The sequence below is a fragment of the Pongo abelii genome, chromosome 11 (assembly GCF_028885655.2).
Source record: "Pongo abelii isolate AG06213 chromosome 11, NHGRI_mPonAbe1-v2.0_pri, whole genome shotgun sequence".
NCBI classification, from domain to species: domain Eukaryota; kingdom Metazoa; phylum Chordata; class Mammalia; order Primates; family Hominidae; genus Pongo; species Pongo abelii.
Window position 1 is genome coordinate 111,618,211 of NC_071996.2, and position 17,809 is coordinate 111,636,019.

At 40.5% G+C, this 17,809-nt stretch overlaps 1 protein-coding gene across 19 annotated transcripts in view; it reads left to right on the forward strand.

Moving 5' to 3' along the window:
- The first annotated feature begins 341 nt into the window (after positions 1 to 341).
- The window catches only part of PIKFYVE (phosphoinositide kinase, FYVE-type zinc finger containing), a 91,280-nt gene continuing 73,812 nt past the window's right edge, over positions 342 to 17,809 (forward strand). For 6 of the 19 annotated variants that reach the window (XM_054549713.2, XM_054549723.2, XM_054549715.2 and 3 more), the window contains exons 1-5: positions 2,618 to 3,823; positions 5,697 to 5,877; positions 7,773 to 7,922; positions 10,901 to 11,019; positions 11,725 to 11,896. In XM_054549713.2, the coding sequence (XP_054405688.1) occupies positions 3,737 to 3,823; positions 5,697 to 5,877; positions 7,773 to 7,922; positions 10,901 to 11,019; positions 11,725 to 11,896 (709 nt within the window). In that variant the 5' untranslated portion in view covers positions 2,618 to 3,736. Of the gene's footprint in view, positions 431 to 452; positions 583 to 604; positions 2,136 to 2,617; positions 3,824 to 5,696; positions 5,878 to 7,772; positions 7,923 to 10,900; positions 11,020 to 11,724; positions 11,897 to 17,809 lie in introns of those variants that run through there. The other 13 variants (XM_054549716.2, XM_063713008.1, XM_063713009.1 and 10 more) reach the window with 10 other exon arrangements.

Below are 17,809 nucleotides of genomic sequence, written 5' to 3' on the forward strand. Positions count from 1 at the left end.
TATTGGCGGAGTCATGCAAGTCTGGAAACAAAGTCATCGCTAACTCCGGTTCAGTGCTACACGAGTGAACTGTCTACAACAAGGCAATAACATATTATGAGTGCCCACAGTATCGAACACATACGGTAACCGCAGTCCAGCCAGCACCCGTGCAGTGCCCAGAGCACCAAGCACCCATCCGTTGACCCCGCACGCGTGACGCTCACGCGCGCAGTCCCCCTGGCTTCTTCCAGGAAGGCTGAGGCGGCCTAATCTGGGCCAAAAGATCAGGACGACTCGATCTGGGCTGGACTCCTTCTGCCTGAGCATCTGATCCGAGCGTCGGCCGGGCTGGGAGGAGCCGGCCCCAGGGAAAGATTTCGGATTGGGGGACAGGAAAACAGAGGGCGGAGTCTTGGGGGGGCGGGGAGCGAGAAGCCGCATCAACCATGTAAGCAGCTTCGCTTCCTGCCGCAACCGTCCGCGGCCTGAAGAGCCCACCGCCGCGCTAGGGGGCCGACTTCCGGGGGGCTGAGCCGTTGAAGCGGAGGCTGGGGTGGGGGGCAGCCGGGGAGGCCGGCGCGGCCGGGGCGGGAGGCGCAGGTAAGGGAGGGGGCCTGGAGCTTGGCCGGCTGGGGCTCAGCATGGGAAGGAGGCCGGTATGGGGAACTCCTGGGCCAGAGCTGAGGTGAAAGTGAGAACCAGGGCTCCACAGCCGGGGCTAGGTCCTGGCTGCGGCTGAGCAAGGAAGGGCAGAGAATCTGGCTTTAGAATTAGCTGGTCCTCCCGATTCTCCGGCTGCGTTGTCTGGCGAGTGGGGACGGAAGCAGGGTGGGGCCCTTGAGATTTCCTTGGAAACATTTGAAGTTCCTTTGCCTCTCTCTCGACCCTTACGCCTGAACTTAATTAGGAGGGGAAGAGTCCAGTTGCTTTTCCCTCTGAGTGCATGAGTTCTGAGTTTGTCAGAGGCGCATCCGTAGGCTGGAAAAGAAAGTTCATGAGCTGCAGAAACGATACCAAACCAACCGTGGGGGTTCAAATATGTGTTTGTCTTTTTAAATGCTTGCCTCTGCTATTTGAGACGATTCCATTTCACCTTAGGTTTCGGAGTCTCTTGAGGAGGAGCCTTATTTCCCAATTAGTGTTTACCCTTTGCTTAGAATGTTCCCAACAAAAGGATGAGAATGGAATGTGTTGGAAACTTTTAGGACTTAGGGGTTTTCTGCCCAATCGGGTTATTCCTAAGACGGTCAAGAAATATAAGAAGTGCTAGAATTCTGTATAAAGCAAGTTATTCGTGTGTATCTGATGTGTGTACATGATTCATTATCTAGTATTGACGCAGTGCATCCTGTGTTGTAAAATATGTCCAGTGTTGACAATAGAGGTAGTCGCTTGGTATAGTGTACTTATTTCTGATTTATTTGAGCCCCTTTTTTTGGCACTCCAAAACTCCCACTCTGTCAGTTTTCTTACAAAAAATGTTCTTTCTTTCTTTTGTGTTTGTGACAAAGATTGTGTAGGTTAAATCTCTTCTGTGGAGCAAGGCTAATTTCGTATGTTCTCCCTTTTTCTGCTTTCTGGATTGTGCTCTGGTTTTCCTTTAGGCGTGTTGGTCAAAAATTGAACAAGAAATCTTTGTTGATAGAAGCTAACATTTCCAATATTCAGCTTTCCTAAATTATTACATTTCCAGTTTTTTTTTTTTTGAGAGACAGTCACGCTCTGTCCCCCAGGTTGGAGTGCAGTGGCGCGATCTCCGCCGACTGCAACCTCCGCCTCCCAGGGTTCAGGCGATTCTCCTGCCTCAGCCTCCTGAGTAGCTAGATTGCAGGCGCGCGACACCACGCTCGGCTAATTTTTGTATTTTTAGGGGAGACGGGGTTTCACCATGTTAGCTAAGCTGGTTTTGAATTCCTGACCTCAGGCAATTCACCCACCTCGGCCTCCCAAGGTGCTGGGATTACAGGCGTGAGCCACGGGGCGGGGGTCTCCCTCCCTCGCCCAGGCTGGAGTGAAGTGGTGTGATCTCGGCTCACTGCAGTCTCCGCCTCCCAGGCTCAAGGGATTTTCCTGCCTCGGACTCCCAAAGTGCTGGGATCACAGGTGTGAGCAACCACGTCCGGCCTTTACTGACTGGCTTCTGATAGTTTGTAGTAAGTCTGCATATATTAGTAGCCTGAATTAGAAATGGTGAAGTATTGATGATATATCAGAAGGCTTTGGGTAGGTAGGTTAATAGGACTGATTACCACTCAGGAAAGAGTCCTAATTTATATTTAAAGCGTTGTTAAGCTGCTAAAGAGTGAGAGTTATAATTTTTTCAGGGCCCTAGTGTCATCATGTAATTATTAGGGTTAACTATATGATTGGGTTTATATTTCAGAGACTACACTTGCTAAGTGTTTTCATGGGAATTTTTATCTTCTTATTTCCAAAGCCAAGTATAATTTTTGTGTAGATAACCTTTAGAAGTAATTCTAAGACCCTTTAGGCAGAATGCCATCTCTGCTTCTGACATTACTTGTGTCAAAGTAGAATGTAGGCTGTTTTCCAGGGGTAGTTGTTACGGCCATCACATTATCGTTTCTCTCCAGAGCTCTTTTTTTTTTTTTTTTTTTTTTTTTTTTTTTCCCTAAATAAAATAGAGATGAAGTCTCGCTATGTTGACTAGGCTGGTCTGGAACTCCTGGCCTCAAGCGATCCCCCCATCTCAGCCTCCTAAAGTGCTGGGATTACAGACATAAGGCCACAGTGCCTGGCCTCTTTTTTTTTTTTTTTTTAAATAAAAAAACTCTTTTTTTGAGTGTGTACTTGATCAGTTATCAGCTTACTTCCCAACAATTTTTGCTGAATTGTCATGACACTTCAGAAGGATTGTTGATTATTCTTCTCAATGGAAGATATTAGAAACCTTCCTTCCCCTTCTTCTTCCTTTTCTCCTTCCTCTTTCCTTCCCCTTCCTCTTCCTCTTTTTCTTCCCCCCCCAAATAAACATGTATTGCCAAAATTCTGTTTAAGTCAGTGGTTTCATTTCTGCCTTAATTTATTAATTAAATTATTGATATCAGACAAAGCCTTAAGTAGTTAGAGAACGCGGATAGGCTAAAAGGAAAGTGTGAAGAGCTACAAAAGTAATTTTAATTTAAGTAATTCTTTTGGGGTGAGACTTGGGGTATAGTGATAGTTCTACTAATGTCTGTGTGACCCCCAAGAAAGTTGTTTTAGGTTCAGTGTACCTTGGTTGCCTCAAAGGTAAAATGTAGTAAAGCCAGCTGTGTGTGCCTTCCAGGATTGTAAGAATAAAATGAGATGGTAGCTATGATTTTGAATGTGAAAAGCATTTTACCAAGACTGTAATGTCCTCTTTGTAAAGTGGAGACTAGATTATAAACTATAGAATATATATTGTTTTCTCCAAGGGAGGAACGTTGTCTTTATTTTGAAACAGTAGGTAGCCTTCTGGTGGCTGGAACATGCTTCTGCCTGCGGGGGCCCAGTGTCTGGGCCCTAGGCATCTACAGAGCTCAGTAAGCTTAGGAAGTGTTTCAGGAAGGCCTCCTAGTTGATGCTGTCCTCATGTCCTGCCAGAACAGTCTCCATCTCCTCCTCAGCCATCTTCTCTTCCAGGGTGGTGAGGACTTGTCTGAGCTCTGCTCCCGTGACTTTGCTGTTCCCCTCCTTGACTAACACATGAAGCCCCTCCGAGTAGTCCTCATATGTGCCTTGGTTCCGCTTCTTGGCTGCTGCCTGGAGCATGGGCAGGAAAGTCTTGAAGTCCACATGCCGGGACTTCAGCTCATCACTCTTGGGGTTCCCCAGGACCTTCATCACCTTGGCACTGGTGAGGTTCTGGTCCAGGGCCCCCATCATGTCCCCAAACTGGCTGTATAGGATCTTGCCATCCCCCACTCAGTTAAACAGCTTGAAGGCCACTTTGAACTCCTCCAGCTGGTCCTTGTTAAACTTGATCACCACTTTTGAGAGATCAACTGGGGGCTCCTTGGTTTTCTCAGGGGCCTGGGGGATGGGATAGCTGGCTCAGCTTTGGTCTTGGCTGGAGGGGCCCATGCTGCTTCTGGCTTGGCAGCAGCTTTGGAGATAGAGGGCCCTGCTGGTTCCTCCCAGAATATCCTTGGGAGGCATGATGTCTGGTGGCCAAAGGACAGTGTGCGGATGGGGGCACCCATCTCTTGCAGAGTCCGTGTCTGGGCCAGACTACAGTATTTTTTTTTTTTTTTTTTTTTTTTTGTGTGTGTGTGTGGATGGAGTTTTGCTCTTGTTGCCCAGGCTGGAGTGCAGTGGCGTGATCTTGGCTCACTGTAACCTCTGCCTCCCGGGTTCAAGCGATTCTTCTGCCTCAGCCTCCTGAGTAGCTGGGATTACAGGTACCCGCCACCATGCTGAGCTAATTTTTGTATTTTTGATAGAGATGGGGTTTCACCATGTTGGCCAGGCTGGTCTCGAACTCCTGACTTCAGGTGATCTGCCCACTTCGGCCTCCCAAAGTGCTGGGATTATAGGTGTGAGCCATCGCGCCTGGCCCAGTCTACATTATTTTAATGATTAGAGTTATCCATGGTTCTTCTCTTTGAAATATAAATCAATATGGCAGAAAATAGTACTTTTCTGTAACTTCCATCTGGTGATGTGGTTAGCTTTATTGCTTCGGTTGAAATATGATTTTTTGGTTATTTAGAAACAAAGCCCTTTAAGAAGATCTTCATCTTAATGTCTCTATGAATTGAGGCTTAAAGGGAGGAAAAACCATGTTCATGTGTTTAGGAGCAAAGATAGTGGGGAACAACTTGTTAATTTGAATAGTTGTCATAGGTCATGAAGTGTAGCTTGAGGTAATTGTTAAAGTTTTGTAGACATGTCATTAGAGGATGACTTTCATGTCCTCGTCTTAGAAATATGATGATTTTTATATTACTTTTTAAAATATAAAAGTTGAGGCCAGGCATGGTGGCTCATGCTTGTAATCCCAGCACTTTGGGAGGCTGAGGCGGGTGGATTACCTGAAGTCAGGAGTTCGAGACCAGCTTGGCCAACATGGTGAAACCCCATCTCTACTGAAAATACAAAAAATTAACTGGGCGTGGTGACTGCCTGCCTATAGTCCCAGCTACTCAGGAGGCTGAGGCAGGAGGATCACTTGAACCTGGGAGGCGGAGGTTGCGGTGAGCCAAGATCACGCCACTGCACTCCAGTCTGGGCGACAGAGCAAGACTCCATCTCCAAAAAAAAAAAAAAAAAGTTGAAATAAGGAAAATAAGACTGAAGAATTTATATGTGTGTTGTATAACTAGCTTCCCCCCATAACTTTAAAAAGCTGTTGTGTATCCCTTCTTCTGAAACATCTTAAAATGAAAGAGATAGAAATGATGTGAAAATGCTTATTTTTCTTTCTGCCTGCTCACATTAATGCTTTACCTCCAAATTTTTATTAATTTAAATATTTTCTATAATTTGAATAGAAATATTTAAAATTGAGTTGGCTATCAGATCATAGTTTTAGATGATTGGGGCTCTTATGATTTAGACAGCAGTGTTTTCAGTCCTTTGGAATATATGAAGCTAGATTTATTTACTGTTTGTTTTCATAATCTGAATTTTCACAGAATAGGATTTTTTGCATATTTCGATGCTGTTTGGAATCAACTTTTGAGCTTCCTGAAGAATTTAGATTTTTGCTTGTTTCTTTTGTTTTTCAGACTCATGAAATGGCCACAGGTGATAAGACGTCCCCAACACTGGACTCTGCTAATGATTTGCCTCGATCTCCTACTAGTCCTTCTCATCTCACACACTTTAAACCTTTGACTCCTGATCAAGATGAGCCCCCTTTTAAATCAGCTTATAGTTCTTTTGTAAATCTCTTTCGTTTTAACAAAGGTAAGACTTATTAAAGATAGGAGGTTTGATTCAGGTCTGATTCTTTGAAATGCTCCTTTGTCTCCAGTGCTCACCATGATCATATAGTGGTTAGTACTCTGTTCAGCTTTAATGTTGGGTCTGTAAGAAAGTGAACTATTAACAAGCTGATAGCTTTAATCGTAGGTCTTCAGGGTTTACTGCTGAAGAGAAAGCTAGAATTTTCACTGTAATATCATTAATTATTGGTAACTAAAGGTCTGGATTAAAAACTAAATGTTAGGCCAGGCGTGGTGTCTCACACCTGTAGTCCCAGCACTTTGGGAGGCTGAGGCGGGCGGATCACGAGGTCAGGAGATCAAGACCATCCTGGCTAACACGGTGAAATCCCGTCTGTACTAAAAATACAGAAAAATTAGCTGGCTGTGTTGGCGGGAGCCTGTAGTCCCAGCTACTCAGGAGGCTGAGGCAGGAGAATGGCGTGAACCCAGGAGGCGGGGCTTGCAGTGAGCCGAGATTGGGCGACTGTACTCCAGCTTGGGCGACAGAGCGAGACTCCATCTCAAAAAAAAAAAATAAATAAATAAAAAACTAAAGGTTAAAAGGAGATTTCTTTTAATAGAGAAAGTAGTCGTCTTTTTTTGTTATTCTTTTTTTCTTAATATACTTCAAGTTAGTTCATAGAATGGACTTTGTTCTTTTGGGGGTTAATAACTAAAATATTTAAAGCAATGAAACTGAAAGGAACAGTACATGGGAGGAAAGGTTTATATTTTTCAAAAATTGGAAGCTGTCAGTAGGCTTCTTGTTGACTTAAAACTGTTAGACTAAGGTGTACATGTAATGACATCAAATGGAAAGATACTTTTAAAATGAGCTCTTTTTAAGTAATATGTCTTTTACTTGGGACAAGAATTAAAAAAACATGGCCTATATCTTTTGTCTTTCATTTGTCTGTATTACTTGAAGTATGTTAGAAGGTAATTCTTGTTGTTGTATAGAATTTGGAGAGGTTAATAGTGTTAATTAACTCAGAACCTTTAATAATATTAACTGAATTTTATTTATGATCATGTTTAAAGTGCTATGAAAACCCTTTAGTACATTTTTAAGACAATGATACTTAAAAAAAACCTATTTTTTAGAAGAGTTTTAGATTTACAGAAAAATTGGGAAGATAGAATTTCTGTATACTCCCATACCCAGTTTTCCTTATATTAACATTTTACATTTGTCTGGTACATTTGTTACAATTAATGAACTATTATTGATAGATTATTAACTAAATTATGTATTTTATTTAGATTTCTTGAGTTTTTACCAGTTGTTCTTTTTATGTTCCAGGATCCCATTTGTCATACTACGTTACACTTAGTTGTCATAAGACAATAAAATTTCTATTTAGCAAATGTTTGTTGGGTACCTCCTTTGTGCTGGGAACTGTTTTAATAGTGTAAGGGATCTGTCCCATAAACAGACCCAAAAAATCCCTGCCTTCATATGAAGCTTGCATTTTGTTTCAATATGCTCAAGAAATTTCTAATGAAAAGTGAAACAAATAGAAGATCATATATACCAAGGGTGTGATTATTGGCCTGTAATTTTGCCTCCTTCTTTGAATTTTCTTTTTGTAAAATCTAGGCTGGGCACAGTGGCCTGTGCCTGTAATTTCAGCACTTTGGGAGGCTGAAGTGGGAGGATTGCTTGAGGCCAGGGGTTCAATACCAGCCTGGGCAATGTAGGGAGAACCTGCTTGTATTAAAAATTAGATAAATGAAAAAGGAAAAAAAAATAATTTTCAGTTACGCATATAATACATGTATACATTGTTGCCTGAAAATTTCATCTACTTCCTTCTCATTGCTGAACTCTCAGTCTTAGTTTTTCAAGTAATGCCAAGCGTTCCCTTGCTACAGAGAGAGCAGAAGGAGGCCAGGGAGAACAGCAGCCTTTGAGTGGAAGTTGGACCAGCCCTCAGCTCCCTTCAAGGACACAGTCTGTTAGGTCACCCACACCTTATAAAAAACAGCTTAATGAGGAACTCCAGCGGCGCTCTTCAGCATTAGGTAAAACAGTGTTCTTATTTCATTCCCTTCTATATGCTAGATTTTTCCACAGTCATTGTGTTTCCTAGGTTGTTTATAGCAGGACTTAACTTTCCTGCTATTTGGAATAGTAAGGTACTATTTGGAATAGTCAGGTACTGTTTAGAGTAAATAAAACTCTTACCTCGGTAGTGAAAGAATTTATTGACACCTGAAAAAATTCTTAAACGTCTCATTAAACTTTAACTTAGGCAAGGCACAGATCTCTTGACTATTTTTTGATTAATTACTTGCTTGGGTTTCAGCAGAGAACAGTTTGCAACATCCCCAGGAGAACACAGGTTAGTTTCCACTTTGTGAATGAATTCTGCATCTGTTCTTGGGGTGCTAGTGAAATGTGATATGCATGCCTCTGGCTGCAGAACTCTGTCAACTCCATTACTGGGCTGCCACTTGCTCTTGGCCTTCTGTTCTTGTTGGGGTGCAAACTGTCAGTGTGGCTGAATAAGCTGAGCTCCTCTCATCTGTCTGTTTTCCATTCTGGTCTACTACACAGTCATCTCCTTCATTTTCATGCTCTTCTGATGAGTATGGGCTGGGGATTGGTGTCAGAATTGAGAGATTAGAAAAAGAGAGGTGGTTTATGTTTTATTTCTGTCAGATTTTTCAGCTTGGTGGAGTGGTTTGCCCTAAGTCAAGGTGACAAAGGAAGTGGGAGGTGGCATGAGAGGGTAAGGGATGCAGCATTGGGAATTAGATGCCCCAGAACACCAGATCTCGTCTGGTCTGGCTGATCTTCCCCCAGGTAGTGGTGGTTGGCAGAAGGATATTTTATTGTGAGTTTAGACTTGGTCAGCCAGAACAAAGAGAAACCAAGCAAAAGAAGAGTTTCTACCCGAGGACTGGCACAGAGCTGGCTGCATCTCCTGCACAGGTTTTCTAGGGCAGTGAGCCTCAGCCAGGGTTACATCAGCCATTTGGAGGGAAGAATCAGAAGATGGGGAGTGGGAGAGGGAGAAAGAAAGGAGCTCTCCTTTTATTCCAGATAATCTCTATTTTGACTTTCAACCTCAGTAAACTCTCCTTAGCTCTTGAATCTGACCCACAACAACACTTTTTGTTGAGGGAGCTCTTTTGACTAAATCCCATGCTGAATTGAGTGTAGGATTTTTTTATTTCTAAAATCAAGTTAGACTAGAATGTAATATTTTAAGAGTTACAAATTGGCAGCCTGCCAAACCTTGCCATTGGTGTTATGATCAACTTGAACTTTAATATCTCCAGGTGGAGCCTTTACTGTCTAGTTTCTTTACTGTCTTTCTCAAGTCTACTTGATTATTTGATTCTATCTTGAAGGCATTTGAGCTTCAGAAGCCTGGTGTTGTTTGGCCAGTCAAGTTCTTTTCCCTATTAAAAGGGCTGTAATTCCATAATTTACTAGCTTTCCGACCTTAGGAAAGTTATTTAATTTTCTAATGTTCATTTTGCAAGAGAAGCAGCTAAGGCTATTTGCCTAAGGGCACAGAGCTAGACCAGATTTTCTCTCTGGGTTTCTTTCATCTTCAGCCAACATCTGTGATTCTCTTGGTTCCAAGAAGGGTCTCACTCATCGTTTTTCAGCGGGTGATGCTATTAATACTTTCTTATATTCCTAATTGGCTAAATGCAAGAGATTTCACAAGTTTTTGCCTGATGCATGGAAGCACAGCCATTATGTTTCCAGTAGCTTCATCTGTCTCCTTTTTCAATTTGTAGATCATGGAGAGTTGTTTTTTGTTTAGAGACTCAAGTTTAGTTATTCTAATACAGTAGCAACACATCTGAGGTATGTGCTAAAATTAAGATACAACTTTATAGAAAGGTAAAAGTTGCCAAAGTTTTCTAAAATAGGTACAATTTTGATAGTTACTTCAGTGATTACATTATCTTGGGAAATTCTTTGTAAACTTTAGATCCCAACCTCTCATTTCTTTGTAATTCTTTTTTTTCCCACCCAGCCAAAACAGCACCTATCTAGCAAATGGTGAGTTTGAGGAAGATTCAGAATGGGGTATTTTCCAGTTTACTTTGCCATAGGTTATCAGGTTGATGGGTTTAAGCTAATAGGATGTTCATCCTTTTTATCAAAACATCTTTGCTTCATCCTTAGGTTTTGTAACTGCCAGAAATAGGCAGAAACTTCAGTTGTAATTTTGGTCTAAATTAAGGAAATAATAAGTGACAACTTTGGTGGGCATACCCTATTTTGGCCACGAGGCTGGAATTTGGGCTTATTAGTGATAGATTTGGCTTCAGTATTGCTATGTCAGGTATAAATGATCCTTTCCTATTTGGAGCTGCGGGGTTGGGGAAGTGACAGGGAAGGATAGGATTGGAGTTTTAGCAATTTTCTGGTAGTTTTAATTTGCTTGGACATAGGTCAGGTTTTACCATGGCAAAATTTGCCATCCTGGATGTTGTGAAGTCTGTCAGAATCTTTGAAGGCTGGGCTATTAAACTTCTTTCTGATCATCTTCTGCATGAGACTTTGGATATATGGTCTACAGATACAGACAGAACTGAACAGTTTGGTCTTATTGCTTACCTGTTTGACTTTAGAGACCAAGCTAAGTTAACCCTCCTTGATTGCTTTTTCTTCTGCTAAATTTCTAGCACGCATTTATTATAGGTTGGACCAAAGGGCTTAAGAAGTCATTAATGAATTTTGGACCATTTAAGTGATGTTCCCGTTCCAGGCCTGAGAACCATCAATGGTCTCAGACAATGCTTGTCTTAGGCAGCCTTGACTTGCTTGTAAAACAGCATTTTACATGAGAAGAAATACTTTCAGTAGCTTCTTACCCTTATAAAGACTTGTTTTAACTCTCAATTCATATAACTGGGTGGGAGAACATAATTATATGCCAACAATAAGAGGCAGTTTCCATCACATATATACCTTGTTGTATATAGATACTAGGGACTGTTAACAAGGTTGCTTTTTTTTTAATCCAACTCAGACACAAGAAGGAAAGCAGAACCTACCTTTGGAGGTCATGACCCTCGTACAGCTGTTCAGCTTCGAAGCCTCAGCACAGTATTAAAACGCCTCAAGGAAATCATGGAGGGGAAAAGCCAGGTACTGTCTAGAGGCTTTGGAAGATTACTTATTAAGCGCTTATGGGGATCATGCCATACCTAATGAAAATGGCTTAATGCCACTGAAAGAAAGTTTAATTAGCACTTCCTCCGGCTGTGAGCACCCTATTTTTATACATAAGTTCTTAATTTTATTGTAGTCTAATTTATCAGTTTTTTTCCCATTATCCTTAGTGCTTTTTGTGTTCTGTTTAAGAAGTGTTTATCTAGTTCAGGGCAGTAGATATTCTCCTATGGTTTCTTCAAGAAGCTTTATTATTTCTGTCAAGTATAGGGGTCAGGCTTCCATTTTTCCTCATGGATGTCCAGTTAGGTATAGTACCATTGTTTTTGAAAAGACCATCTTTCACTGATTGCATTATAAATTCCACCATAAGTCCATATATGTGTGAGGGTGTGTCAGGGCTCTCTTTTTCTGTTCCATGCCTTTATTTTTTTCTATCCTTGTACCAGTACCCTGTCTAAAATTATTGTAGCATTAGAATAAGTCTTGATGGCTGGTAATATTAAGTCCTTCAATTTGTTCTTCTTCAAGATTGTCTTGGTTATTTTGACCTTTTGTATTCCCATATGAATTTTTGAATTAGTTTGTTTTCTGCAAAAGAAACCTTTGAGGATTTCATTTGCCATTGCATATTAATAATCAGTATTTTCAAGAAGCCTTCACACATTTTTATTGTTATAGGATAGTGACCTGAAACAATACTGGATGCCAGATAGCCAATGTAAAGAGTGCTATGACTGTAGTGAGAAATTTACAACCTTTAGGCGCAGACACCATTGTCGACTATGTGGGCAGATTTTCTGCAGTCGTTGCTGTAATCAAGAAATCCCTGGAAAATTTATGGGCTATACAGGTAAATGCATTTTATTGCCAGTTTACAATTTTTAAAGGTCATAACTATAAAACACTTATAATACAGGATAGTGTTAAGCCAATTTTCATTTTGGGTTTTATGTGTAAGACATGGGGACACAAAGGTGAGGGAGACACAGCTTTGCTTTTAAGAACTTTCCTATTGAATAATACAGTAGATGAGACTTATAAATAACTAGAGTAAAAGTGTATTTATTGTAGATGCTAGCAAAAAACTATAGGAACATTAAAATTTATTAGACAAGGTCGTTAGAGTAGATTACTAATTTAAATCACTATGAGAGTTTTCATTTTACAAAGTACAGGTCTTCCTTGACGTAATTACATGACGCTGTGCTTTGGCAGTGAATTGTGTCTTACTCAGATTCTTGCATAAGGAACATAGTCAAATTTCAGCAGTACAGAAAATTTCAGTTATTTGTTGAAACAGAAAAAACTGAACAATGATGTGTTGATTTATACAGTGATTTGGGAGTGGAAGGCAGGCAGAAATTACCTGAAAAAGAAAACTCCTAACATCTCTCATGTTATTTTTGTTATTGTGAAGATCTTTCTATCTGCTCATTTTTTTCCACCTAAACTACTACAGAGTTCAGAATCCCATTATCTGTCACCCAGAATCCCATTAGCTTTTACAACAGCTTTTTTGTTTGAAAATTATTTGTATTTCTTTTTTTTTTTGGTAATAATTTCAACTTTTATTTTAGATTCATGTTTGTTACATGGGTATATTTAGTGATGCTGAGATTTTGCATATGACTGATCCTGTCACCCAGGTAGTGAGTATGGTATCCAGTAGTTAGTTTTTCAAACCTTGCTCCTCTTCCTCCCTCCCTGCTCTAGTAGTCCCCTTGTCTGTTGTTGCCATCTTTATGTCCTTATGTGTTCAGTGTTTAGCTCCCACTTGTAAGTGGGAGCTTGCGGCATTTGGTTTTCTGTTCTGTGTTAATTTACTTAGGATAATGGCCTCCAGCTGCATCCATATTGCTGCAAAGGACATAAATTTGCTTTTTTTATGGCTGTGTAGTATTCCATGGTGTATATGTACCACATTTTCTTTATCCATTTCACCATTGGTGGCACCCAGGTTGATTCTGTATTTGCTATTATAAAAAGTGTTACAATGAACATACGAGTACATGTGTCTTTTTGATAGAATGATTTATTTTCCTTTGGATATATACCCAGTAGTGGGATTCCTGAGTCAAATGGTAGCAGTTCTGTTTTAAGCTCTTTGAGAAATCTTCAAACTGTCTTCCACAATGGCTGAACTAACTTACATTCCCATCAGCAGTGTATAAGCATTCTCTTTTCTCTGCAGCTTTACGAGCATTCGTTTTTTGGCTTTTTAATAACAGCCATTCTGACTGGTGTGAGACGGTATCTTATTGTGGTTTTGATTTGCATTTCACTAATGATTAGTGATGTGGAACATTTTTTCATGTTTGTTGGCCACTTGTAGGTCTTTTTTTGAGAAGTGTCTGTTCATGTCTTTTGCCCAATTTTTAATGGGGTCATTTGTTTTTTACTTGTTGAATTACGTTTCTTATATATTCTGGATATTAGATCTTTGTCAGATGCATAGTTTGCAAGTATTTTCTCCTATTCTGTGGCTTGTCTGTTTACTCTGTTGATAGTTTCTTTTGCCGTGCAGAAGCACTTTAGTTTAATTAGGTCCCACATGTCAATTTTTGTTTTTGTTGCAATTGCTTTTGAGGACTTAGTCATAAATTGTTTCCCAAGGCTGATGTCCAGAATCGTGCTTCATAGGTTTTCTTCTAGGACTTTCATAGTTTGAGGTCTTACATTTAGATCTTTAATCCATCTTGAATTAATTTTCGTATATGGCGAAACATAGGGGCCAGTTTTATTCTTCTGCATATGGCTAGCCAGCTATCCCAGTGCCATTTATTGAATAGAGAGTCCTTTCCCTGTTGTTCATTTTTGTTGACTTTGTTGAAGATCAAATGTCTGTAAGTGTGTGATTTTATTTCTGGTTTCTTTGTTCTGTTCCATTGGCTTATGTACCTGTGGTTGTACCAGTACCATGCTGTTTTTGTTACTGTAGCCTATTCCTATGAAAATACCAATGTCGTTTTTCATAGAATTAGAAAAAACTATTCTAAAATTCATATAGAACCGAAAAAGAGCCTGAATAGCTAAAACAATCCTAAGCAAAAAGAACAAGGCAGGAGGCATCACATTTCCTGACTTCAAATTGTAATCTAAGGCTACAGTGACCAAGATTACAGCTTTTAAAAGACTTTTTTTTTTTACTTTTAGTTTCTTCCTACCTCTAATTCATATTTCATATCCTAGTCAGCATTCTTTGTAAAATGCTAATTTGATCATGTCAGGGTATTTTCCTGCATAATACTGTTTCAGAGCTCCCATTACCCTCAGGATAAAACCTTTCTTGTTAATATGGTTGGTATGTTAGCTTCCTAGGGCTGCCATAACACAGTACCACAGGCTGAGTGGCTTGGAACAACAGAAATGTATGTCTCATAGTTCTGGAGGCCAGAAGTACCAAAATACAGATCAGCGAACAAATATAGGGATTCTGCTGGTTGTCTGTTCTAACTGTATGTTCTAGAACTGGGGAAATAACCATAGAGTGAGTTTGGGGACTCACTAAACTCACAGTGAGATGGACCTGAGTTAAAGCTTCACTGATCACCTGACCTCTATAAGTCCCTACTCTGACAGGCAGACCAGAGTGATGTTTTGGGTCTCCTGGAATTAGTGTCAGTTGAGAGTAAGTGTCTAGTAACCCCTGAAAAATTTGATCATTTCCTTCTCCTTAGTGTCCGGTTGCTTTGGTAAAAGCATAGGTCTCTTTGGGGATGGCTGGTAGAAAGATTAATGGTGTACATTTCTGGCAGTGTAGTGGGGTTCTTCTTCAGAATGACCAATCCCCTCTTCATTCAAGGAGTTCTGTATCATCTGTAAATGGCTCAAGTCTGGGAATTGAGTGAAGGATCATATGACTCTGTTTTCATGATTCAAGTTGGACTTACAGCTACTTGATATAGAGTTGTTTCCCTTATACAAATCAAGTAAGAATTTTGTTGACTGCCCATCTGCTTCACTTGTGGAGACATTATGATCAACTAGCCAATGCCATAAATCTCTTAGGCTATTCTGATTATTGCTTTGATTCTGATGTCTATTATAGTAACCATGCCCACCTTGTCTTTGGCGACTAAAGTGCTGCCTGTTGGCCCCTGCCACCCTGGGATCCAGTGATCCCCATTGCATTTAGGTTTCCTGACCCAGTAGCAGTAGTTCCTGCTGTAATTTCTGATCTGCAAAGAAGAGCAACCACAAAGCTCTTTAAGGATGCAGGGCCTCCCCTCACAAATTTATTTCTCATAGTCGTGGTTGAAAGGTATATCCTTCTTGGGTGAGTCAGCAAGTCTTACATGGTAAAACTACTTTTAACATTTCAATCTCCCCTAACCTTTGGATGCCTTCCTCTATAATATAATAGGGCATTTCTGACATTTCAACCCCATTTAGTGTAAGCCACCTTTTGGTCTGTGTTTCAGCCAGTCATCTAAACAGACTGTTGGAGACCCTTTTAACCCCTTGAGCTGTTAACAATAAATATAGAATCTGCTTAGTGGGCCCATGTCAGTAAATTCAGCTTGATCCAACTTTATGTTCTTTCCACTGTTATCTCATACCTTCATTATCCATTCCCACATGTATTTCCTTGGTTTTTATCTGTATAAATTGGAAAAATCATGTAGTTCTTCTGGAGTGTAGTGCACCTTCTCATGGGTCACAGTTTGTATCTCACCTTTCAGGGCCTACCTGAGCTTGAGTTTCTTTATAGGTCTGGTAGCAAAGAGGAGTAGTAGGAGTAGATCCTGAGTAAAATTAGCAGTGTCTTGCAAGGCAGCTAACTCAGGGAGGTCATTACAGACTGTCTGATCAAAGCCAGGTTAATCTCCTCAAATGAGGTGGAAAGACTGCTGCTGCTGGCAAAGAACACTCAGAATTTTGGTGTTTAACATCCCCAGCTTCATCAGGACCTTCTAATATATTTCCATTCCTTCCCAACAACACCCTCACTTTAATAGCAGACAAACTTCAAGGTTGGTGATTCAGTTTGTGTTTCAATTCAGCCACTTGCAGGATGAGAGTGTTGTTTTGATTTTTAACAATCTTAGCACTGAACCTGCAGGAGATAAGGATTTCTTTCAAGGAAGACCTAGAAACTTTCAGATAATTTATACAGTTCTTGAGCTGGGAATTTGAATCCCTAAGGTAATCCATTTCTTTTTTTACTTTTGTCTAATGCAATTAGGAGGAACCAGCCCATGTCATTATAGTTGTTAGCTTGACAAAACCATTCTAAGATATTAAATACTTGGTCACTCAGAACTTTGCCTTTTATAAGTATTAATATTTGATTAGGAGTATCTATAGGTGATATTTTGTATGTCTTTGTTGCCACATTACACAATGGACTATCAGTGTTCTCTTTACTACTGGAAATAGAGTCATTAGTGCCTTTAAATCTAATCAGCTTAGAGAACCAATTCCAGAAATGTAAGAACCAATTCAGAAAACTTACCCTTAAGATTCTGTTGCTCTAAAGCCATTGTTGGTACCAAAATATGTATTAAGGTTCTCCAGAGAAACAGAACCAGTAGGATACACAAACACACATTTATATAGAGAGAATTTTGTGTTTAACAATTGGTCAAGTTATTTTGAGGGCTGGCAAGTCTGAAATTCTCAGGGCAGGCCAGTAGGCTGGAAACTCCTACAGGATTTCTGTCTTGCAGTGTTGAGACAGAATTTCTTTTTCTTCAGAAAACTTTAGTCTTTGTCCTTAAGGACTTCAACTGATTAGATGAGACCCACTCACATTCTAGAGGACAATCTGCTTTACTTAAAGTCAGCTGATTGTAAATATTAATCACATCCAAAAAAAAATAACCTTCACAGCATCTCAGCTTGACCAAATAACTAATCTAGCCAAGTTGACACATAAGGTTAATCACAAATGGGATAATATAGTGGTCCCCAACCTTTTTGGCACCAGGGACTGGTTTTGTGGAAGACAGTTTTTCCATGGACTGGCGTGTGGGGGACAGGGGATGGTTTTGGGATGAAACTATTCCACCTTAGATAATCAGGCATTAGATTCTCGTAAGGAACGTGCAATCTAGATCCCTCACATGCGCAGTTCACCATAGGGTTCACGCTTCTAGAAGAGTCTAATGCCACCGCTGATCTGACAGGAGGTGGAGCTCAGGAGGTAATGCCCATTTGTGTATGGCTTGTGTGCTGCTTGATCGCCACTCACCTCCTGCTGTGCAGCTCGATTCCTAACAGGCTACGGATGGGGAGTAGTACATGGCCCTGGGATTGGGGACCCCTGGGATAATATATGCTAGGCACAGTTATACATTGTGACCCTGAATAAATATAAATACCTAGAAAAATGTCTAGTACATGGAAAGGGATCAATGAACAGTAAACTATTGTTATTGATGGTAATAGCAATAGTATCTGCATCTGTCGTGCAGCTTTTTGGTTATATGTGTGTTGCCTCCAGTGGACTATGAGTTTTTTGATGGCAGGGCTGTATCTCATCAATCTTTGTATTCCCATCACACCATATAGGCATGCGCTTAATAGGCTCTTGCTGATGAAATTTCTTCATGAAATGAAAACTTTTCTGATTAGGCTTGGCTCTGTTTATTGATTTGACAGTTTTAGTTCTAATAGCTGACTGGTTAAGGGAGATTTCCTTTATAGTGTAAGAAACAAATGAAGTCTTTGTTGTAGTAAATTGAAAGTCTTTCTGCAGGGAGTAATTTCACTTCTTTTGTTTTTTTTTGGAGACCGAGTCTTGCTCTGTCGCCCAGGCTGG